The following is a 24,814-nucleotide window of genomic DNA, read 5'->3' as shown; positions in this document are numbered from 1 at the left end:
CAATATTTAAAATTTTATACAAAGGTAGAATAATAATTACGTGACAGAGAATTTTTCTCAACAGAAAAAGATCGGAAAATTACAAATTGCTTTAAGTATGTCTAGAAATAGTACATAGGCTATTAAACCTCCCATTTTTATATTCATGTGCATGAAAAGATTTAAATATTTTTAACGAGAACTTAAAATAGGGAAATTACCATATCACATTCTGCTTCAGGAAGCAAGATCGATTGCTATGTGTTTTAAACAAGCATTTGTTACCACGTAGACGTAACCTACAAATAAGGCTGGTCTGTACTATTAAAAAAATTCAGGGTTTCTCAATGGTTGCATACAAATACCTTGCACGCTCGCTCTATGTTGAATCAAGTTTGTACCGGCGCGGTAGTGGAGCGCATTTTAGAATGCACGTGCCGGTGTATATACGTATCCGTTTCGCATTCATTGCCAAAGGAGATCCAGAGATATATTATGGCCGATAAAATGTCATCTCGCTTTTATCCTATGAAATTTTATCCGATGAAAGAGTTCTGCAAATTAAACGTCAGCTCAATTACGCTTCCTATTTTTTGTGTTTCGGCTATCCTTAACGCGATATCCTTAACGCGTTGAATAGAATTTCATGAAATTCTTCTGTTATCTCGACCTCTGTAGAAATTAAAGTTCACAGAAAGATGTATTCTTTTTTTTGTAAATTGCTAAAAAAATAACGTAAATTATTCCTGTAATTTTGTAAATTATCTTTCTAAGAAATATGCGATATCGAGCGTCAAGATTAACTTTATTTTGTACATTTAAGAATAATTGTTCATTGTAGGATAAGACCTGAAATAATTTTCGAGTAGAGATATCCGTCAGCACAGACATGTAGTCCGTCAGATTATTTAACAATTTTATATACTAAATTGCCGTGTTGTAAAAATTAATCGAATGTAATCGCCTTTTTCGTAACATGTATTTGTTAAGATTTCTTATCATTGAAAGTATTTAAATGTTGAACCTCCTACGATTCTTCATTAGATCGTGACGATGAAATAAAAATTTAGATTATTTAATGCACACAAAAAGATTATTTAATACATAAAAGAATGCCATAAAAAAGCATCGAAGTTTAGATATTTAGATAAATCAAAGATAGTTTACAATACAACTTTCACATCTGTGAATAAAGAAGAAGACCGAAGTTTATATTTAAAATTTAGATTATTTAATGCGCACAAAAAGATTATTTAGTACGTAAAAGAATGCCATAAAAAAGCATCGAAGTTTAGATATTTAGATAAATAAAAGATAGTTTACAATACAACTTTTACATCTATGAATAAAGAAGAAGACCGAAGTTTATATTTAACTTTTGAAACGAAAGAGAACTTCATCTCCTACAACTTAATAACATTGATGTAATTAAACAAAAGATCCGATTAAGTAGCGTTAAGATGGTGAAGCATAAACTTCATTAAAAAAAGAAACACGAAGGGTGAAGTTGCTATCGTATTTTATAATATCATGAAATATCGAACGTAACTCGATGCTACCACCCAACCAGGTCTTTATTGGTGTTCTGTCGCGTCTTACCTAATTGATTTTTACGATCTCCATCCGTTCCTTGAATATAAAACGATCTTTCGAAACGCAGACAGCGTCACAATTTCCATCTTGGCTAAATATAAATCGCAACTTTATTTATTCTTGGCAACGAATCGACTCTTGCCACCATCGAGCCCTCTCATTATATTTTCAAGATGTGTCGATGAATATTCAAATGCACCGGTAAATTGTTATCTTCTTTCCTTCGATCTTGTTTTCACGGTAAAAAAAAAAAAAAAAAAAAGAGAAAGAAAAGAAGAAAGAAAAAAGTATAAAAACGAGTTTAATAAGAGCAGAATGTGTCAGTTATTTATTGTCGATAAATTCCAAAGTAGGCTTCTTATACAGGAAAATGAAATATTCATAAGCATCACTTTTTCAACACGTAATAAATTGCCGAAGAAATCGTTTCTTGTTGGTGAATTGACTCATCATATTCCTTGCAGTGTGGCATACGCAGTATAAGTCACGTAATTGAAACGAGCTGTATGTTTAGTTTGATCACAGAGAAAAACACAAAGTTTGTCTTCCTGTAATAAATAGCGTTGTACCGACAGTTCAATAACACTTTATGTACGAAATTATTATACGCATGAAGCTCTATTGATGTAAGTAGATTCAACGAGAAACTGATTGATTTTTGCCAATGAAAGATACGAATTTTATAATTATCTTAAAGTTTAATATCGTTAAATACCGTGAAGCGTGAAGATGTCGTTTAAGGGCGTAGAAATTGGTATAATTAGCGATGGTTTAATCGTTTGCAGTTGTACGTTGCTTCAATGGAGATGCAGCTTTATATTCTAAGAAAAGTTATATTACACAGACTGTTACATGATAACGACTGAATATTTTAAATCGTATGCAGAAAAATAAAGGATAGTATAGGTTCTATGGCATTTTAATTATTTCAAACTTATAAAAAAAAAATCTCTTAATATCAGTGATTAATCTCGTCTTGATAAAAATGCAAAATAAAAAGACACAATTTGTAAAAATTTGTGTATCCCATAATCATTAAACGAGATAGACGTCTCATTAAACATTTAATCTTTGAGCATGTTGCTGTAACGTTCCTGTATAAGAAACGTTGGAAAAACGAACCACGTTGTAGATACATTATAGCAAAGTCATGGGAAGATGAATGTCGCTACATCATTCAACTTTTTTCTTCGCCATTTCCTTCTCACCTCAATCAAATAAGAAATGCAACCCCGTGACTCATCTCATTCCAGGTAAAACATTCGGTAAAAATATTACTCTATCAGATACCTTATCTTGTATTCAATTATCTTAAGTTGTATCTGATGAAAAAGCGAATAAATATATTTATTATATTAGTGTTGGTCATTCCTTTCCTTTTTTTTCTTAGTAGCATTTCTGTTTTACAATAATAATATGTTAGATACTATGTTCAATAGCATGTTATAAACCTTATTTTGTATTCAATTATTTTAAGTTGCATCTGATGAAAAAGCGAATAAATATATTTATTATATTAGTGTTGGTCATTCCTTTCCTTTTTTTTCTTAGTAGCATTTCTGTTTTACAATAATAATATGTTAGATACTATGTTCAATAGCATGTTGTAAACCTTATTTTGTATTCAATTATATTAAGTTGCATCTGATGAAAAAGCGAATAAATATATTTATTATATTAGTGTTGGTCATTCCTTTCCTTTTTTTTTCTTAGTAGCATTTCTGTTTTACAATAATAATATGTTAGATACTATGTTCAATAGCATGTTATATTCGATATTAATCATTTTCTCAATGTAATATAGAAATTAATTATATTTTTATGTGAAAGGAGTACTTTTACAGAAGTTTATGGGTAGAATAGAATATTCGTATAAACTTACGAGTTTCAATAGTTTAATTTTTACAATTAACCGTAGGGATAATTTGAAAAGCATCAATCGATCTTTCGATAGTTATTTTCAAATAAGACGCAACTTTCTTTACTACTTTTTTTCAATACCTTTTATGATTCTCGAAATATCTTACAAGACAGAAAATTCTTCATTTTCTTTGAGGAACGACTTCATCCCTATGACATCAAAGAAAATGCAAATTTACGTTGCAGATGAATCGCTTGCACGCAAACATTCATAAATTCTTTTCTGTTTCTCTGAATTTTCGAGTTCCTTAACTTCTCGTGTAAGATGCCTCAATTTTATCAACTGCGCCTTTGACATTTAATATCGCGTTTAACAGCTTTCACAAACGCAGAAAGTTGGTGGAAAAGTGGAAATTTTGTGATCGTACATTATTTGGAGAAATTTAACGTTGCTGCGGTCCCATGCCGATTTTTGATAATCCAATTTCTTTCTCGTTTCAGAGAGCCAAAAGATTTGTAACATAATACTTCCCAAAAAATGTTACCGCAAAATTAAAATACAAAATCATGCACATTAGAAACAATTCTTCCTCCAATACTAACAAATCTTCTAACAACAAAAGACGCTATTGAACGTCTAAGTGAAAATTGCCCAAAATGACCGACAAAATGCGACAGTGTTAAATATTACGCATTTCGATAACATTTTTCTGTTTGTTTTGATCATCGAATGATAAAGTAATAGAACTTTTGTGAAAGTGTAGAAAATCCCGAATCATTCAATAATCTTAGAGATATGCTATAAGCTGTAATATCTTTAAAGTGATAGACGTTTTACGTCGTATGTAGAAACGTAGGACTTAACTCGTGACAACTCTTATCTGATATAACGCCAAGTAGAAATTATTGCCTTTTCAAGTAGGATATTCATCTACAATTTGCGCTTTTCTTCAATTCCATACGCATCGCTGTTTGAATATTGAATATACATCAAACGAAAGTCTTGTGCGATCGAAGGAGATTTCTCTATGCAATCGCGTTCTAAATTGATTATCAGATAATATGATCGTGAATAAGGATATCTTGACAAGCAATTAAAGATCGAAATTTTTCAAGAACAATAAATAAATATCCATTTGTACTCGTTGATTTATTCTTTTATGGATTTCAACGAAACGTTCAAAACGATTTCAAACGATTGATCAATATTTCTATATAATAACATCGAATGTTTAAAACGTGCAACTTCAGTTACCATTTAATGATCGTAATGAATGGTCACAAATTCTGAAAATATAATGCAAAAATCAATCGCTAGTTAAAATCCAGAGCTTCTATTTTCTACGATATCGAAATAGAAAATTGCGTATGAAAGTGCTTTTTACAGCAAATCGATTTGATGAAATAATTTTTACAAGAGCTATAAGTTCGAAGAACGAGCAAACGCGAACTCGTAGATTTTCGATTTTAAAAATATCACGCGACCGACCGAAACTCGGATCTTTCGTTTCTCATGACGTCGAAATAAAAAATAATTTTCGTCCAAGTAATAATTTCGTCGTGATAGGCGCAAAACAATCTCGTGAAATGACTTCTACAAGATCACGAAATACCCGTTTGAAGCGAACAGACGTGAATTAAGATTAGCAGAAGCGAAAAAAGAAAAATGAACGATTCTCTGTACTTGGTTTAGGCAGATAACTGGTGAACGACTAATGGCGAACAATCGGAACATAAGGAGATAAAAGAAAGGTTGTTGACTCGGTCGGATCGGTGATGCATCGTCGATGGAATGTTTCTCGAGGTGAAAAAATAATGGCGTGGTCGTGGTGCGATAACCTAAGTTGCAGTTTATCGGTGTGTCGTGCAATTAGTTTTCGATCAACGGCCGATTAAATAACTGCATGGACAGCACGATTCAACGAACAATACCAATATTTTCACCGTGAACTTTTTTTCTTTGCGCGTCTACTATTCACAAGGAAGGGGAAATTGATACTTCGATACGAGGTTGGGTTACTGAACGAATTAAATGTTAAATCGTATAACGTGATATGTGAAAGTTTACGATCTTTGTTAAGATTTGTTTATGGATAATCTATAACTGAATGTATCTTACGACTATAATATGAAATTTTCGAAATAAAATTCATAACCATGGTAGAAAAATAATAATGGATCATTGAAAGTTTATGCCTTTATTTAAGTGAAACTCTTTTTTAGGGACAATCTATAGCTATAGCCTACAATTATACTTAAAATATGGCGTTTTGGGATTGTGAAACTGATAACTACAGCTGAAGAATAGAAATGGATCGGTGACAATTTATTGTAATTTTTCCTGATATCTTTTGTGGACAATTTATAGTTGGATATATCTTATAATTATTAAATATTTAATAAATCTTGGGAAGAAAATTAATAACTGTGGAGTGGAGCAGTGAATCATTGAATAATTCATACGAATCCTACTTTTATTAAGCACGTTCCATTCATGCCATTCTTTTCTTAGTATTTCTCGTTATCACTTCGCAATTTCTTATATGTTTTATCAGTTCCTTAATCCTTCAAGATTGTTAAGAGTGATAAGAGAGAGAGAGTATTAAGTGTTATATAAACATCGATAAGATCATAAGTATTACATTACTTTATGAACTTCATTTATCACGTTATAAAAATATAAATTCTTTGGGGTTAGTAATGATTCCAGTTATTATTGAGATAATAATCTGTCGAAAGTTGATATCTTGTATTGTGAGAGGCGAATATAAGGTTCATCAACTTATATAAAAATTGATCTTAATTAAAAGTTCCTAACGAAATCGTAGTAAAAGATCTAGATACGTTATCAAAAAATTCTGCGGAAATATTTAAGTTAGATTAACTAATCAGATTTATTTCTAAATTTTCTAACTTTTAAATTTTTACATCCCCAAATACAATTGGAAGTCTAGAGATCAGAAAATCATATTTTTTGTAATACGTAAAAACTAAAGTTTGTAATAGTTTTTTATTTACAATTTGATAATTTTCATCACAGAAAATAAAGATATATCGCAAAAAGGAAAAAAATCCATCGGTTTTCTTTTAATATATTTATATACATTTACAGCCGTATCAGTTTAATGGAATCTATAAGGCACAATCTATTTGTAGCGAAGTATTCCAACCTTTCATTGAAGATGTAATTGATTTATGTCTCATGAATTCTCTGTTGCTTCATCTATTCCCATCGAACCGTAAAAATAATGTTAGCATGCAACTTTCTAAAATATTTTCTAGACACGCTGTGCATTATATCTTTGCTAGTCGTGACTGTCAACAGTTGCAAAATTTAAACAATACCTTTACTTTAAAATCCTCGTAACAATCCCTTGAGGCGTCCCTCATAAATCTCCTCCACCTCCGCCGTTTTCAAGAATGCCCTATGCAAACTTGCGTTCAATAAAATCTCTACTCTCAAACCATATTTCACGATGTTCTTCCCCCTGCTAATTAATTTTATTTTTATTCTAACAAATTGCTGCGTTCGTGAAAAATTATATCCGAAAACCAATCATTAATTTCAACGTAAATCCAATCGATTTTACACGTACGAAATCAAATAATTGCGCTTTTGAAAGTTTCACCAAATATAAATCGGTGTCTGTTAAAAATTGCTACGATTTGCTTAAAATCGAATCACCTTTCACTGATATTCCACATTTTTTTAGTCAAATATATCATTCAAATTTAATGTAACTTAAACCTAAGATCCGAATAAAAATTTCTTAAACGTGTGACATATTTCTAATAATATATAGTTGCATAAGAAATCAACGAATTTAATTCTACAGAAAGATCGTAATTTAAAATATTAGTTTTTAAAATTACTAATTCAGCTAGGAATTTCTTTTATTTGAACCACAGAAAAACAGTAAAATCTCCTTTACACGCAACGATCCCGTTTATTTGTCCTACCACGTAAAGGAGTATTCTACTGGAAACATGTCATCGTGAAAGATGAAAGAGGAAACGCCAAAGAAGTTTGCAGGCTTGCAGGGAAGCGTAGAACGGTGAAGTAAGAGTAGTAAATATTTTCTCGGCCGAGTAGCCCACGCGTAAATATATATCGTCGCCCCACACGTAATTTGTTGCTAATCAATTAGAGTCAGGATCTCGGCGTTGATTGGCCGGCCTTCTTGTAGCAGTGAAGGCGATAAATCTGTCACGATGAATTGCGAGGCTGCCCTAACTCGTGGGTCAAGTAGTCACGATTTAGACTGTGTCGGTGTATAATCGGACAAAAATAATAGGCCGCTTTTACAATAGGGGCACAATAGAATTCGTTCTCTGGACGACGACCGTAGTTGCGTGACGTTGAATCGCGTCCCGTCAACGCACGTGTGTCTAAATAGATACGAATTGATTCGATACAGGTAATCCACGATCCATTACTTCCTAGTTTCTGATTGATTTCAAAGCAAGAGATTGGAATTCATATATTCATGTTAATGCTTGTATGGTTTCAGCAGTTTACGTATCGGAATATTTGAAGCGAGGGTAAAAAATATCAACTTGCAGAAGCAAATTATCTGTTGCTTTGTTATTTATTAGTATATTATCGATAATAATTATCTGTTATTATTTTACAAATAATAATATCAGCAAGTAAATAAGTATTTATTTCATCATTCGTATATTTCAATTTTTTTTGGAATGTAATATATATAGTATAAGTCTAATAATACAACAATAGTCCATGCAATATGCAAGAAAAAAAAACCGTAATACTATTTGGATAGTCGAATCGTCCTCCTTAACATGCAAATAATAACATACTTTTTTTTTATCCCCTTTATTAAATGTTCTTAATTGTCGAGTACAATTAATTACATTTTTTTAACAGACTAAAAAGAATCATGCGGATTCCGATATAATTATCAGCAGTCGCTGGAATTTTCTATTGCTGTTGTATACGCGTATATTTGTAATTTGTTAGTGTGTGAGCATGAGTACACCGGAGGAGTGTAACAATAATACATAGGAAAAACAATTTTGTTTCGTGTTAAAGCTAAATTAATTGTTTTCAAAGAGTCTTCTATTTCAGATAACTATCTCAAATAAGATAACCAATTATTTGATTTCCTAATGTCGTATTTAATATATATTTCAGTCGTAAATAATACAGTTGCGTTCTATAACGTAATAGTATTTGCTCTGAGAATGGTTTTAAATTACCTCCGCATTACGTGTTTGACCTGATAGGCGTATTCACTGTGAGAAAATCTGTATTCCTGATGCAAGCAATGTTGATATACTACAATAGAATGAGAAACTATTCGAGAGACTATTTTAGGAAACATTTAATCGAATCTAAAATACCAAGTAAAACAAACAATCGTTTCACTTGATATTGGAGCAATGAAATAATTATCTGCTTATGAAGGAGAATTATTTGCTTATTCAAATAATCCTAAAAGAATATTGATTAATTGAAGATAATAAATAATTTACAAGAATTTCCTTTTACTATCTCGACGGTAACATTTATTTGCAGAGGGCAGAAACCATTAACGACCAATACCGTGAAGCAAATATCTTAAATTAGCAAATATCGCTTCTCTTATAACAGCAATTCTTAAGGAGTATATATTTAGTCAGCATTATAAGCTCAGTAATACAGATGGTTTAAGATTTTACACAAGACTCTACATATGTTGAGAGTTTTATGATTGGTTTAATTGACTGTGAATTAACAAGAACGAATATAACGAATCCTTCTTCTTGTCTATCTTCTCGTTATCTATGTTGTAAAGGAAATTGATATCTCGAATCGTATCTTCTTGAATAAGTACGCTAACAAGAGATTTTATTTCCAAAATTCACCGTAATTTTCTCTCTTTCTTCTTGTAAGTGTAAATTTTTAGAAAAATGGAACAAGTGGCAAAGTATTTATTTCTAATAGAGAAATTTCTATAATTATAAATGCTTGAATACTAATACTAAAATATAAGGAATATATCTTAAAATACAATATAAATATTGTAACAACAGTGTTAAAATATCGAATTTGGAAAATCCGTAACAGAATCTTATCTTATAAATTAGAATTATATCTTGTCTTATAAAAAAGAATTATATCTTATAAATATTATGTATCGTTTTGTTATATTTTATAAATTTTTTTTTAGGCGTACTTGTATTATTTTTTTATTCAGCGCCGCAAATAGAGGAAAGATTTATGGAAATTTTTCTATTGGAATAACGCACAACTTCAGATTTAAGATCTTTTAATCTATGGAATAGGAAGCAAAATGGAGGTAAACATAACGATCTCGTGTAAATATATCTCTTTCCGTAATTATCAAGACATTGCAGTTGAAACATTCCGTGTAAACTTTATTTATCGTTATACTACGTTCCATCATAGTTTTTCTTAAGATATCTCAAAGGTTGACAATGTAATGTATTAATGTCAGGGATTAACAACAGGAAGTTTACACATTAATACCACACGAAACATGCGAAGTGATATCTATCTTGTTGAAAGGAATTCTATATTTTTGCCAGATAACAGATTAATTTTAGCATTAGGTATATTAAATAAATCAAATGTGAATCAAGTGATGATTAAAGACATGTTTATTTGAATAGAATGATTTTTGGATAACAGAATATTCATTTTATCTTGCACTATCTTATATTTTGTAAAGAATAATGTTATCAACAATAACGAAAAGTAGGATATAATATAAATATAATATCGTTTCAATTAGTTAGAAGTCTCATACTTTCTTTCATTGTAGATCGTATTAATTTTTCAATGTATTAAGTTACAGCGGATCGCACTTCTGTTTTTTAGATTTTCATGTAGAATATATACAGGGTGGTTGGTAACTGGTGGTACAAGCGGAAAGGGGGTGATTCTACGCGAAAAAAGAAGTCGAAAATATAGTATAAAAATTTTTCGTTTGAGGCTTTGTTTTCGAGAAAATCGACTTTGAATTTTCGCTCGGTACGCGTGCACTTTATCACGTCTCGTTATGACGGATCTCACTGTAGATCGTTGTCTCGATGGAAAAATTAAAAAAAAAAATAAAAAAAAATTTTTATTTTCACGTAGAATCACCCCCTTTCCGTTTGTACCACCAGTTACCAACCACCATGTATATTGCTTCATTCGTATCGTACCTATCTATCGTACTCTATGCTGTTTTTCGATATAAGGTGTTAACAGACGTGTCTATATGTCAATAGACACGATAATGTCAACTTCATATTCACGTAATGAAGGAAATGTGCTTAACACTAGAATATTTGAATAGTACAGTACACTCGACTAATACACTGTTCAAATAACAGAAGCTTTACTTTACTTGCTTCTTCCAATATTGTCTATATATGTCTTACTATCTTTACTTACAACACCAATCGATTTTTTTTTTTTGAAAAATGAAAAATCGACATTTACCTTAAAAAATACACGAATTATATTCTTTCCATTACATTAATTTTACTAAGAATCTGCACCATGAATCTTAATAGTACTCTCTTAAAGTATCCATAATCCTCTAAAATACGATCATTCGTATTTCAAGATTAGAATTTTCTATAACAATTTTTTATGATTTCTATTAACACGGTACGTTAATTGTATCATATTAACACAGTAGTTTACAAATTCTTATTAACGTAGCAAAGTTTCGTGACTTTATTACACTTCTCACATTTTATATACTATTTCTTATTATTTAGTAAATGATTTCTATGGATTTCGTCAGTAGAAAAAAAATGGATGGAGAAAAGTACCGGAATGACTGTGCTGCAACCTCGATCGACATCAAAGTAACAGTTCAAGTATGTTAGTTATTGATAATCATTCTTTACGACCTTGTCCTGCGCTCCTAGTAAAAATTGAAACTATTATTATTTAGTAGAATGATTGCGTTCCTATCAGTTTATGGTCTATTCGTTTGTAATGATGTAAAACTGATTAATAACGTAACACACGTGTCAGACGATAAACCGGGATCAATAGAATGTTTTGTTTTAATAAGTTTAATGAGAATCATTCTGCGTTACTACCATGTTATGCAGTTTTCTTGAGGAACATGTAAGAAGCTACTCATTTCGTTCTTAATCTATTTGCCGTTCTTAAACCGTTTCTTGTTGCAATCGATATACTAGCAGATTATGGGTGCACGTTTTACAAAATGAATTTAACGTGAAAAAAGTAGAATATTTCTTATTATATGTATCTGTAATGTATTTTATAAATGGTAACATATTTTAGAAAATATATTTTATAAACTAAACATTGAAAAAACAATTTAGATTGTATCCATTATCTGTTGATATTATTATGATAAACAAATATATTTTTGGTTTTCCATTTGATAAATACAGAGATAATACGATCTTTGATTATAAAATTTAATTTTAATTGAAAAGTTACAGTTATGAAATAATAGAATTTTGTATATTCCATTAAAGATTGTAGAATTTACAATAGAAGTAAAAAATGTTCTAATGAATTTAGATATTAATGTAAATAAAAAGGAAGTTCAAATTTTTTTTGGAAGTTGAAACAGTTGGAATTAATTAATAAAATTTTCAACATTCCATTAAGAATCTTCAAACCTGAATTGGAAATAGGAACATAACGTATAAATTTAGAAATTTCTATTTCCAAAGACCGATAGCAATATAGAATTCACAATAGAATGTTAAATATTCATTTAATAGAGTTCGATTCTCCTAAGCATTAATCTAATAAAGCCGAAACATAAATTTAGACATTTCCGTCAAAGCGACAAAGACAAAACCCGCAATATTATTCAACAATCCAGAGTCGAAAATAGAATTGTAAATACTTTAACTCTAAAAATAAACGTAGACCCACGCAATCTGCAAATGGAACGTTGCTTTCTAACCACCTTGCGTGCACAGCCACGAGCGTATCTACTGCACAAGCGTCTCAGGAGATCAACGAAATTTTATACGAATCCGTTCGATCGAATCGAAGTTTTCCCTTCGACGCTCTGGGAATAGAAAACGACGAATAGATATCGAATTACAACATCGTTCGTCGTCTACCAATCTTAATTATTTGCTAATCACGCGGAGCTGTCGATAAATTCTACTACGAAGAATGTGTCCAACGTCTCGTTTTTACATCTCATCGTCTCCTTCCTCCCAGGTGCAATGTTCTCGGATCGCGTGGGCACGTACACGCGTGCAACGAATCCTACGCATGTTTAAATGAACGGTTGGCTGGGCTGTTCACAGGAAACCGACGATTACCAACGCGTGTTCCTGTAACGGATCGTTGAAAATCGCTTCCGAATCGATCACCGAAGATGCCGCCTTTGACCGTCGAATATTCATCAATCGTGACAGCGCACGGCTCCGACCAGTGTCGGTTCGTGATAGTGATTTAAGAACACGTTGTTGAGGAATATCTATCGTAGCAAAGGGCTGCTTCCTAGGAAAATAAGGTTCTATAACAGCGATGCTTCGTGATGATGATTTAAACGCACTGCGGTGAAAAATGTCGTTCAGAAAAGAGTTTGGTTTTAGAAAAATGATATTTGATATTAGGATTGATTAGTGGAAAGAAATTAAGAGCGAGTGATTGTTTTATATCAATGTAGATTTGTGGTAATAATTTTGAGAAGGAATATTGTTTAGGAGAGAAATTTGGTTTTAGAAACGTGATTTTTAATATGAATGTGGACTGCTCGTAATGATCCAGTGAAAAATATGGTTTAAAGAAAGAGATTTGTGTTTATAAAAATTGAATTTATTGATTTCTTTTGTCGGTATGCGATAATGATTTCAGAAGAAATATCGTTTGCATAAAAAGTTTGGTCTTTGGAAGGATAATTGTTGACGTTGTGACGATAATTCAACGAAAAATATTTTGGAAAGAAGTTGTTAGGTTTTAGAAAAATGATATCTGATATTAACGTCAGTTTCTAATAATAGTTCAAGCAGAAAGAAGCTGTCTTTGAAGAAATAACTCTTTATAACAGCGACAGTTAGTGATAATTCTCGTTGAAGAATAGATCCACTTTCATCAAGTAGGTTGATTCTCTGGAGAAGTAACTCACGTAAGTGTCGTTTAGTCATAAGAAATAAGAACACCTAGTGTTAGAGAATAACATTTTTTAAAGGAAGTTGTTGTTCGGAAAAATATTTTATTATGTTAGTGGCGCCGTTTCAAGAACACCGTTATTGCAGAACATCTCATCTATAACAGAAGATCATTGATCAGAGTTATCATTAATTCGAAATTGAAGCTGCAAATATCGCCAGAAAACCTGCTTCCCATGAAAATGAAATATGTAGTGAGTATAAATTTCTCTTTTAGTGCAAACGTAAATTTCGGAAGTAGCTTCAACGAGATAAAACAAATTTAAAGTCTTTTCACTTTTCACATGTACTTTAACCGAACGTGTAATTTAATTTTGGCATTAATGCTTTGCTATAAAATCATACTGGAAGCCTTTTGATTTCATGATTGACGCAAACGTAAAGCGTTTCAAACGGCACAGATGTGTTTTAAAGCTGAAAGTGACTATCATCGGCAACTAAAATAGATTTGCATCTTCCGTGCTTGTACGACTCAGTTCGGTATTGTAGTTGTTATATCACACAATGAGAAGAGGCGTCTTGGAACATCGCAGTGTTTCGAACGGTGCGAGTGTACTTTAAAGTTCAAAGGTACTAGAGCATACCGTTGTAGCTATTTCTTCTTTTTTTTCTGTACAAAGAAGCGACATTGTCATACCAATTGCGATTTTATTAGATACTATGTGGGACGTGAACGTAACTTGTTTCAATTTGCATTGCTATATTGTACGGAGGATTCAAGGATTTAATATACAAAGCTTTGAGTAAGAATGAATTGCAGAATATATCAATGTTATTTGATCAGCTACATATTTTTAAGACAAATATTAAAATTTTATTTTAAATCGGGAAAGATATTATTTTCATACGATCCTATGCTTTTTATACATCGCAAGTATTTTTTTTTTTTATCGTAATATCCTTTTACTATAATCTATATAGAAATTCTCTCTTCTCTTTCTCTTTCTTCTAAATACTTTCTATCGATTATTTTCTCTAGCTTTTAAATTCGTTTCCTAGATTCCATAGAGAATTAAATATAGAAGCTTGAATTTCTTTACAAGCTATGCCCTATTCTCTCGATCTTTATAGCAGATCTAAAATCGCACAAGAAACGAGCGAATTTCTCTTGTTCTCGATTTCAAGTTCAAACAAATCTCAGAACACTTCATTGGGTACTGGTACGCTAATGCACCAAGTAGCAGTCGTTACTGGATTCTTCGGTTGAATTGGAGTCATTATCGTACTCGTACACAGAAACACAATTATTGCCGGCTATATTTGGTATAGAATAGCAAGCAACGCCGGTGGAATATTAAATTTTAAAAACAGAATCCCTAGTATCATGTATGGGGAAGTTATTGCGGGTAATTGATCGTACCGTTATTGAACATCACACGAGCAAAAATACGGGGAAAAAATTTGGCATTCGAATATTCAAATCGCCGTGCGAAGGCATTGCTTCTTCATCACTATAATTTACACCGTACCTTAACGCAAATTCAGGATCCCGCCGGTTCCGTTCATCTTTCGAATTGCTCAATTATTGCCAAGAACGCTCGACCTCGGTTACTTTATGATACTATGAACTAATTTTAAAACCATAAATTTATGAATATAAATAATCAGGATCTTATAACGAAATTCAGTTCCAATAACGACACTTTATTTTTATAGAACCTTGCATAATTGTTCTCGTAGGTTAATTAATTCTTTTTTAAGAATTATAAATTCGTCTAGAAATCAAAATTAGAATGTTGTAGGAATTTCTAGAATTTATTCATTCTTAAGGATCGGTCGTAGTATTGATGCTACTAATTGTTAACTTGTTTTCAGTTTACTCATAAAATACGTATTATAATTTACTTTCGTCATAGCAAGACTTCCTACAAATCCTATTTTCTCATATTATTATATCATATATCATTATATCATAACGTAAATGCAAATAAAATAACTAAAATACACATAACGTTTCACGATCGCTACGAAAAGAATCATCATCGATTCTCTTTGTTCTATACAAATATACAATCGAATATTTTAATATCTTACCAAATTATCTTATTATACAAACAAAATTCAAATCACAGTCTCTACGCATCTCTCTCAATTCTCATTTTCCCCAAAACGTTCCTAACATCTTACTATATCGTTACATTATCCTGTTATACATCTCGTACCACACGAACAAACTTCATCCTTCCGCTCCGAATCGTACATTCAACTCACGATACCTCTTCCAACTCTCATTCCCTCGAAACGCTCTCAATACCAACAAAATTGAACTCCCACCATACTATCAAGAAACTATCGGTACACCTATCACGCGCAGTGTTCCTAGCTTTCCTCAGACCTATAACGTAACATAAAACAATCGAAAAGGACGGAACATCGTGCGATAAGAATCGTCGTAAGTGGCTCGGAAACAACCGTGGCAGATGCAAAAGGAGCTACAAACGACCTAAAACTCGGCAAGAGGCAGGCGCCCTTCGCATTCCACGCACTCGTGTCGTGCATTCGCGACTGAATCGCGCGTAATCATCTCTCGATCGCGGCGAGTCACCATCGCGGGTGAAGGAAAAATCGTCGTATCGGGAATACGTATGTTTTTTCTCTGCATGCACGACGCTCGCAGCCGGCTATGCAGCGCGCGTGTGTTCCACACAGCGGTGGGTCGTCGTCTATCGGAAGTCTAGGCGTGCGTGATAGATAATCGTTATGTAAGAAGAGGCTCGGAGGCTGTTGGCCTCCAGACTCTTTGACGTTGAACCACGTCGCTCGGGCACGGGGAACGCCCTGGCGTTGGACGCGGCCGCGGGCCACTCGGCGAACTTCTTTCTGTATTTATGGTCCAGATAAAGAAAGTTTACGATTCAGATAGGATCGAAGTTGTCGGCGGGGCGAGGTGGTAACCTGAACTACGAGAGAGATAGAAGACTTTGCATGCCGCAGGCGTAACGTGCCTTCTTGTTCCCTTTTCTACGCATAATAATAGAGCGAGTGCCTTCTTCCTAGTCGTGTAGCACATCCGACACGACTGTCCGGCTGCGTAATTATTTCGGAACGACACGCGATTTGCAAGGATTTTAGCGCGACTGCTTCCCTAGGTGGTCCTGACCGATCGACGCTTCATTTATTGGCCGTGCCTTTTCATTCTTATGCCTTTTAATCCTATTGGATAGAAAGTGTTCGCTTTTGGGCACCTTCAGATTGTGATTCTTCAGGCATCGATATATTTTTTCGATATATTTTCTGATCGTCAAATAGGAGGAAAGAAAGGGAGGCGAATAATCGTAACCTTTTCTTCTCTAAGAATAATAATAGGAGAGTTTTCTTTGGTTGTAATTACTAGCTAGCTAGTCTCGTGCCACGTCATAAACTCATTAAGTCAATTTAGCTTTTAAAGCGTGACGTACTTTATGGCTGTTGCCAAAATATATGTAATTTATGGTTGTTAGTTATAATTCCCGCATCTTTGTATATTTAGCGTTTGTATCTCTTGACTGGATTCCAAGAGTATTATTTTTAGTGCAAGAAAATTGTTTATTTTTAGCCGTTCATTGTAGGTTCACTCGCTGAAAAAGAAAAAGCAGAAACCGAGAACTATGAAATTAAGTCTACGGTGATAGACACGTAATGCAAGATAATTCATAGTGTTGATGGAAAATTATTCTGACGATCGTGCTGATAATAATCGTGTGTAGTACGGCACTCGCCAGATCTGGCCAAAACCAGATTTATTAATTATATAAATATGATCAAATGAACCACGTTACGTAAATATCAAACTACTTTGTCACAAAGTAACACTAAATACACGTGCGCCCACATAGGAGAAGGTTTAGCATCATTTTTTTTTAAACCCAGGCACTATATGTATAAATTATGTAAATTCAAATGGCGTTGTTACATAATCTTATGCCTGACCAAGACTGTAAATGGTGATTGTTGTATTCCTTGTTTAAAGTTTAAAACAAAATGACTGAATAATACAACATTCCTACTTTTCCGTATTAATCTGTATCTTCGAAAAATACTAGAAATTGTTATTTCTTTAAACTTGTTCTTGTAAATAGTTTCCACAGACACATTTCAAATATATGTGCAATATCGTTACAGTCAGAAATATAATTATTAATTATATAAATTGCTATGACACGAAACGACCGAACGAAAGACTATAAGCGTCAGATCGTATTATTTATTGCTCGCATATATATTAACTTTTACAGGACATGTTTCATTGCTATTTTCTTGCCGTTATTACGTAGTATAATCTAGTTAATAACATCGTTAATTTCTAGTACACGATCTCTTCGAAGCAACTCGCAAACGCAACGAAAGTTGCAACGCAATCCATGGAATCGTATTACGAGTTATCTAATTCGTTTATCGTTGCCATAATTGGTTTTCTTCTTTTCCTCGTCTTGTTATTATTATTTCTTTTTCTTTGTAATGCGTAGCATCGCGTGTTTCTCATTCGACCATACACGTCAATCATTCTCCTCGGATTAGTGTTGTCGCCTTGTCGCTGTTGATTGGCGCCAGAACGTCAGAGGTCAATCGTCAAACTCGACAGCTTGTTCCGACTTCTATCAGTCGTTTTATTTTCATAACGAAGCAACATTTTTCTAGATAAGATTGTAGACATTAACCAAGATATACTTAACTCTTCGCATTATTTTTCCATATTTCTTGCAATACTCTTGTCTTGTAATATTTTTCCGACTATTTATTTTCTCTCTACTTGACGTCTGTCGATCGAGTAATTTTCAAAGAAGTGGTTACTCGTTTTCGAAGATCATTTGGTAACGTTATAAAAATCCTGGAATATGAAATTAATTCGCGATCGTCCTTTCGGATCGTTGATAATGCAAACGTATCCGAGTTAAATCGTGTCGCAGCGTTGAAAATGTAATAAATAAACGTACATCTATCTCTAAAAATATTGGAATTGTGGGGTACGTGATGTAATGGGCATGTACGTGACTTCTCGTATAAAAATAAATTGGAATCCTGCGAGAACTTTTTCAACGAAGTTTCTCCTTGTATCTTTTTTTTTTTTTTGTTTCTGGCTTTTTGCGTGAAAGATTTATGGGTTGAGGATCATTCGAGTGCGTACATACGCACTCGACTGAGAATTCATGCTCCGCAGTCTATAGGTTGCAAATTTTTGTAACCGTTACTTCTACTTGATCTCAATTTATAGCAAAGATCCTGGATAAGTAATATAATTATGGTTAGAATAGAATTGCACTTATAAAAGTACAAAAGATGTCAAAAATATAAAGAGAAGTATTCGATGAAAGCACATATCAAGGCCAAATGAAAGTTATTTTAATTCTTCTAAGTGACAAATAGTATGTATCTTTTACAGAATAATGGAGGAAAATTGGATAAATTATCAAAACAATTTTACTAGATTATTAGTTACAGATTTTACTAAAGAATTTATGAAATCCAACAACTTTAACCATTTTTTCACCGTTAATAAAATTTAACAATAGATTTACTTATAATCAATAAATAAATAATAATAACGTCCTTATATAAAGAATTAAATGACAAAATAATACATTATTTTCAACGTCTATGTCGTTTAATCTATTCATTCAAAAATAAAGTTGTTAAAATCTTTTCATTTCTCTCCGAGGACTTAACTTTTTAAGAAAACTTTTTAAGAAAACTTTTTAAGAAAAAATAGAGAAAATGAACGATCATTTGTTTCGCGAATTAGAAGAATCGATATTTTCAACGTCTCAAGCGTACTTGCACTTTCACATGCTGCAACAATATTCTGATATTTTAATAAAAAAAATCATCTCTATCGCGATTATATCGGCATCAGTAACTCGAAAGGTGTACTTATGAATTTCGCACGGTTTAAACACCGGATCACCGACCAGGCCAGATAGGCAGAACTGATCCCTTGCCAGCGATATATTTATCGCGTTCTAATTTTCACACGGCAAAGCTCGATATCTCAAATATTTTCTTTCCAACGATGCTAAAAACAAATTCTTATTTTCCTCGTTCGATATTCTTATGTATCTCCATAGCAGCTCGATTCGTTCTTTCCTAATGCTATCGAAACACATAAATCACTCTCGTTCTCTGGTCGTTCATTCGCCTGTTACAAAAAGGCAACGTTAGAGGAAGTTCAACCTTTACTTCGGTCAAATATCGATGAACCGGAGTATTGATGTATCGACGAGATTCGACCGGTGGACTCATGGTGGTCATCACGCTCCATTTCTTGACCAATTGCTTTCGATGATCGACTATGGCGAGCTCGGCGCCAAAAATAATTGCCAGACCTCTGCGATTGCAAGGCAGAAGGCGAAACGAGGGCGTTTCTTCCTCTTCATCTTCGTGTGTACGTTTCGCAGCTGCGTTGCTTTCCCGTGCACCATCTTCTTGTTTTTATTGTCTGGTTGTCGCGTACGAGTGCGTATGGAGCGGCGCAACAATAAGCTCGAGGGAAAGGTGAGACCGTAAAGATTATTTTCTTCACTTCGATATGGGTAAACCGTTTTCGAATATTCGTGTGTATATGTTCTTTCCCTTTTTCTTTTATCTCTTTTCTTTCTGTTCTTTTGCTAAATGCAAACGACTAGGTTTCTTCACGCTATGTATGGTTAAATGGCTAACTCATGTTTAGTCATCGAAATTTACATGTTTCTGATCTGATATTATCGACTGACCTGATTGGCGTTGCAAATGAGATGCAAATATAACATATAAATTTATATGTTTTCATTTATATCTTTTCTAGCATTTTCCTCAGAGAGAATATTACGATTATTAATATTGCAAACGTGCAATTGTACGTTTGGATTAAGTAGAGTGAATCTTCTGTTCAATTTTTCTACTAACAATTACATCATTTCGTTATTCATTACATATGATCATCGGCTATATCGTTACTATCGGTTAATAAATTCTTAAATGATATTTACTTATTTCGTTCTGAACGTTTCTACTTTATCGCATTTATTGCTGAAATATCTTACATTGAAAGATTCATTGTTGAATTCTAATGTAATTGCAAGAGGATTTCTGTGTCGTAAGAGCGTTTTGCGCGTCAAAATTTCAACGAGTAAATCGGGATGACGATCGTTCGCATTTACTCTGTTCGCTCTTTCTATTCACATTTTGGCTAAGAGCCAACCTTGTGATCTGTGCTCAAATTTCTCCACGATGTCATTAACGCGGGTTCATTTTTGTCATCTTGTTTACAAACAATGATGGTTTACTGCGAATAATTAGTTTCACGAATATTTCTATAATATTTATATGATATTTCTTGAGAGGAAAAAATTTATTTGTTTATCTCATCTTTGTTATTACATTTTAAGGGCGTAGGATGAAACATATGGGACGTGTTTTATAAAACGCAGAGTAATTTTCTCCACTCGCTAATGACTCTTTGTTTTCATAACGTAAGCGATAAATATAGGCGGACAGCTGACTCGCATCGTCAATTCAAAAAAGTGTAACTTAATCACAGGGTTAACATCCACCGCGCCATTAACTGATTTCTTTTTAATAGTTAGCGCTCATCAAAGAATATTTCAAGTCTATAAATCACTTTATTCACACTGTCTTTTAATGCCGATCTTTTATTATTACCCTCTTTGCCGTATTATCAACCAATCGTTACTGTACGATAATAAAACATTATGAGGCATTATAAGTTTAGACTCGTTCAAAAGCCTCAATATTTTCCAATCGTCGTTTAAATCATTTAAATATCGAACGATCGGAATATAATACTTTGAGAGAACCGGATCCTAAATGTTCCATCGTAGAGAAACCGAATCGGCGAGTTACAATAGTTTTAGAAGAATTGAATTTTTATATCGCGTTTCAAGCATAGATTCAATCGAAATTCTTAATGTTTTTCATTATACGAACGATCGAAGGATAGAACAATTTCTAGAGGAGTAAGATCTTATACAGCATTCTATATAAAAAATTGGCAAATCCTTTAATAATTAATCATTCGAATGTCAAACGATTGAGGTCTTATAGCTGTAGTTATAGCAGCGAGTATAGCTATGTAAGCATAGACCTAAAACCCTACAATCCTTTTACGATTAATTAGAAGCTCGAACTTGCCGATTGAATTGCCTCTAAACGAATAAAAATATATACATGTATGTATGTACATACATTCTTTCAATTAAAGATCTCTTAAACATTCCCCGGATTTTCCATCGTTCCAAGTTCAGACGTTCGAACTGACATATACTTCTTGCAGAACAAAAGCTTATTTAGTATTCTAAACGCAGATCTATCTTCAAGGATTAAAATATCAAAGTTTCTCAAAGATGCTCCATAGACAGTTCATAGTAAGGAAACTTCATAGTAGAATTTTCATTGTCTATAAATCTAGGCATTTAGAATATGCAAAACTCTAAAACGGTAATTCGAACATCCAAAGGTCGAACCACTTTTGAAAGAACGAAAACACGTCCGTTAAAATTCTTCGAATTTTCCATCGTTCAATGATCGATCGATGGAACCGATCCGTATCTTCAAAATGATCTAAAGGAAGATCCATAAATCTGACTGATAGAATCTAACTGCGTATAAATAGAACAACGCGCTTTATTTTCATTCAAAGATGCTGCGACGCAGTATTACACGATGCACGATGCTCGATGAACGCAATTCGAAGCTATTACAATACAACAACGTTGTAATGGTAGTTGTAACTTTAACTGTAGCAGATCATACTATGATTATGCTCATAATACGCAACCTCAAGAACTGTCACAAGCGTCGAAGGAGCCCTACGACCCAACGTTGCTTCTCCCTTTGCGTCGCTGTACGCGACGAAGAATCAACTAACCGATGAATTTTTTCTCGTCGTCGTCAATGTTGGTGTGAACGTTAACATGGACGTTAATATCCACGATAAACGAGACAGCCGTTCCCGCGTTTATTTTCGTGGGTGGATTGAATTGACCTTGACTGATTTTTTTATCGCTCATATCGTTGTATTTGGAAAGTTTCCTATGTTTTAAATGCTCTGTTGCCTTTTTAGCGACGTAGAAAGGACGCCGAGCACCCTATGAAATATATTAAGAATGAAATTTAAGTAACATTCTTCGTAACATTTTACGATAAATGCAGTGATGGAACAGTTACGTACTTTGTCATTTTAGTTACGTCCGTTTCAATTGAGAAAACTAATTTCTCTCAGTTTTTAGTAATTACTCGTTATATCATCGCTTATATGTTAATGAGAAAGAAAATTCCCAACGATGATAAAATAATTATTAGCTCGTTCGAAAAGTTTCTTTCGTTCTATAAGGAAACCATGGATGCACAACATTTTCTGTTTTATATCATTTTATCGGATTACGAATGATCCATTTTGTTCTATCAAAATAAAGATCACAAAAGAAGACGTGTCTGTAAAAGAAAGACACTTTTCGGACTACCTAATATATTCTCACAAGCTAAGTTACATTTTCATAACTAAGCTCTTAACAGATTTATCGTGTGGATGTTAATAGAACTGCGTCGACGCGATATTATACTATCTGTAACTTCTATAACTTTGAATTTCATAATTTTTATAAATTTGAAAATAGCGCACTAATTTTTACAATAATCCATGAGAAATGCGTGTTCATTATTCTTATAGCAAAATAAGATTCTATCATGAAGTTTCATAGAATCTATACTTACGTATGTTTCATAAAAAAGGAAAGAATTTTAGCACGTTAATTATTTATTAGCATATAACATTGACAATGAAAAGACAATGGAAATTCGATCAACAGTGTTTCAAATCTTTGCACATCGGCGTATATCGTTCATCTGCAGCGTGACAGCTCGTATTTCTCTGTTCTAACTCTTTTATTCGTTATTTGTATTCGTTAAGTATTTGTTATTTTTAATAAATTCTTGTTTCAAGCATAAGACTTGGAATAATTTTTCTGAAATTTTCGTCACGAACGTAAGGCGCAAGGGATCATTAACACCATCGCGTAATTTTGTTTCTCAGGTTAGTCCGAAAGGGTTTTGTCGTGTATTATGCGGAAGACAAGATTTACGAGCCGATACGTGCAAATGCGAGATGAGAAAATTTATACACGGTGCTTAAGATTCGATCCGCCGACCGCGAATTGTATTCAAATGACGATCGTGAACCCACCGTGACCTCTCGCGTGATTACGAAACTACCTTTAAATTCACCTTTTCATAAGAACGCTGCTCCTCTAGTGCATAATTAATTTCTCTCTCGATCATGCCTCGCTTCATCACACAGGGAACTCTAGATAAACGCATGGGATAGTTCGTTTCGCCTGATAACTAACATGTATCGTGTCAATTAAGAAAAGCATTAAAGAGATAAATCTATTTACACGATGGGGAATTTTCTTTTCATGAAAAATCTGCATATTTATTTAACTTCCTACAACGCGACGTATGTGACTTGAGAGTTTCATAATATACTAACTACCGGCTATAAATATCAGAAATTTTTAGAAATACATTCTATCTTGTTCAATGTTATACTGTTTATACTATGTCGCAGCATTTAGCATTTATGGCACAGTAGGTTTATATTATATGGCGTATGCGATGCAAACGAAATAATAAAACTTATACCAAGTTAGTAATTATTATACTCGCGGCGAATTTCCTGACAATTTTGTTATTACATAATTCGAAATTACTTGGGTCGATATCAACGGCAACTTTCTTTAGTTGAATAGACGAACGTATTTTAGGATTTTCCTAACGTAACGCAGAAAATTCTAAACTGATAGCCTTTTTAAATTCTTGAATTTTATGAAACATCTGAGACCAAACTTTTGGTCGTAGTAATTCGTGCATTCTTACAATGAAAATGTATATTTTCTTCGGTTAAGTCTCCTCTTCTATTTCAGATCTCCTCGTTAGATGACGATAGATGATGAAAAGAATCGACTGATATGTAAATGTCAGAACGAAAGACAATTGTCTTTAAAATATACGCGCTTGCTTGTACAGTAAAACTCCATTTACGAAATTTTAGTTAATGCTCAATTAACTTAACTTTGGCTGGTTGAATTCATTTATTTGAGCTTCTATTATGCGAACGAAACATAATAGGCTGTGGGTAAAATTGCCGAGCTCCCATTATATAATTAGGTAAACTATTTGTCTCTTCGACAAGTTTAGGTAAATGGAGCTCTACCGTATGATACAATTTTTGCGATAAAATTTCCTTTCTCTAAAATATTATCTTTTTCTGAATTTC

At 33.0% G+C, this 24,814-nt stretch overlaps 2 protein-coding genes across 5 annotated transcripts in view; both read left to right on the top strand.

Moving 5' to 3' along the window:
- Positions 1-24,814, top strand: part of LOC126867008 (leucine-rich repeat-containing protein 15-like) — a 206,790-nt gene that overhangs the window by 55,957 nt on the left and 126,019 nt on the right. The gene's annotated exons all lie outside the window — the stretch shown is intronic.
- LOC126866982 (glycogen-binding subunit 76A) overlaps positions 1-24,814 on the top strand; it is a 59,131-nt gene that overhangs the window by 21,280 nt on the left and 13,037 nt on the right. Inside the window, exon 2 of one of the 3 annotated variants that reach the window (XM_050621053.1) lies at positions 11,170-11,271. The exons of the other annotated variants lie outside the window; for them this stretch is intronic. Within the exon in view, the coding sequence (XP_050477010.1) occupies positions 11,173-11,271 (99 nt within the window). The 5' untranslated portion in view covers positions 11,170-11,172. The remainder of the gene's footprint in view (positions 1-11,169; positions 11,272-24,814) is intronic. 3 annotated transcript variants of the gene reach the window in all.

This window comes from Bombus huntii, chromosome 1 (genome assembly GCF_024542735.1).
Source record: "Bombus huntii isolate Logan2020A chromosome 1, iyBomHunt1.1, whole genome shotgun sequence".
Taxonomy (NCBI): Eukaryota; Metazoa; Arthropoda; class Insecta; order Hymenoptera; family Apidae; genus Bombus; species Bombus huntii.
Note: the sequence above shows the minus strand (reverse complement) of the source record. Positions and strands in the feature narration are given on the sequence as shown.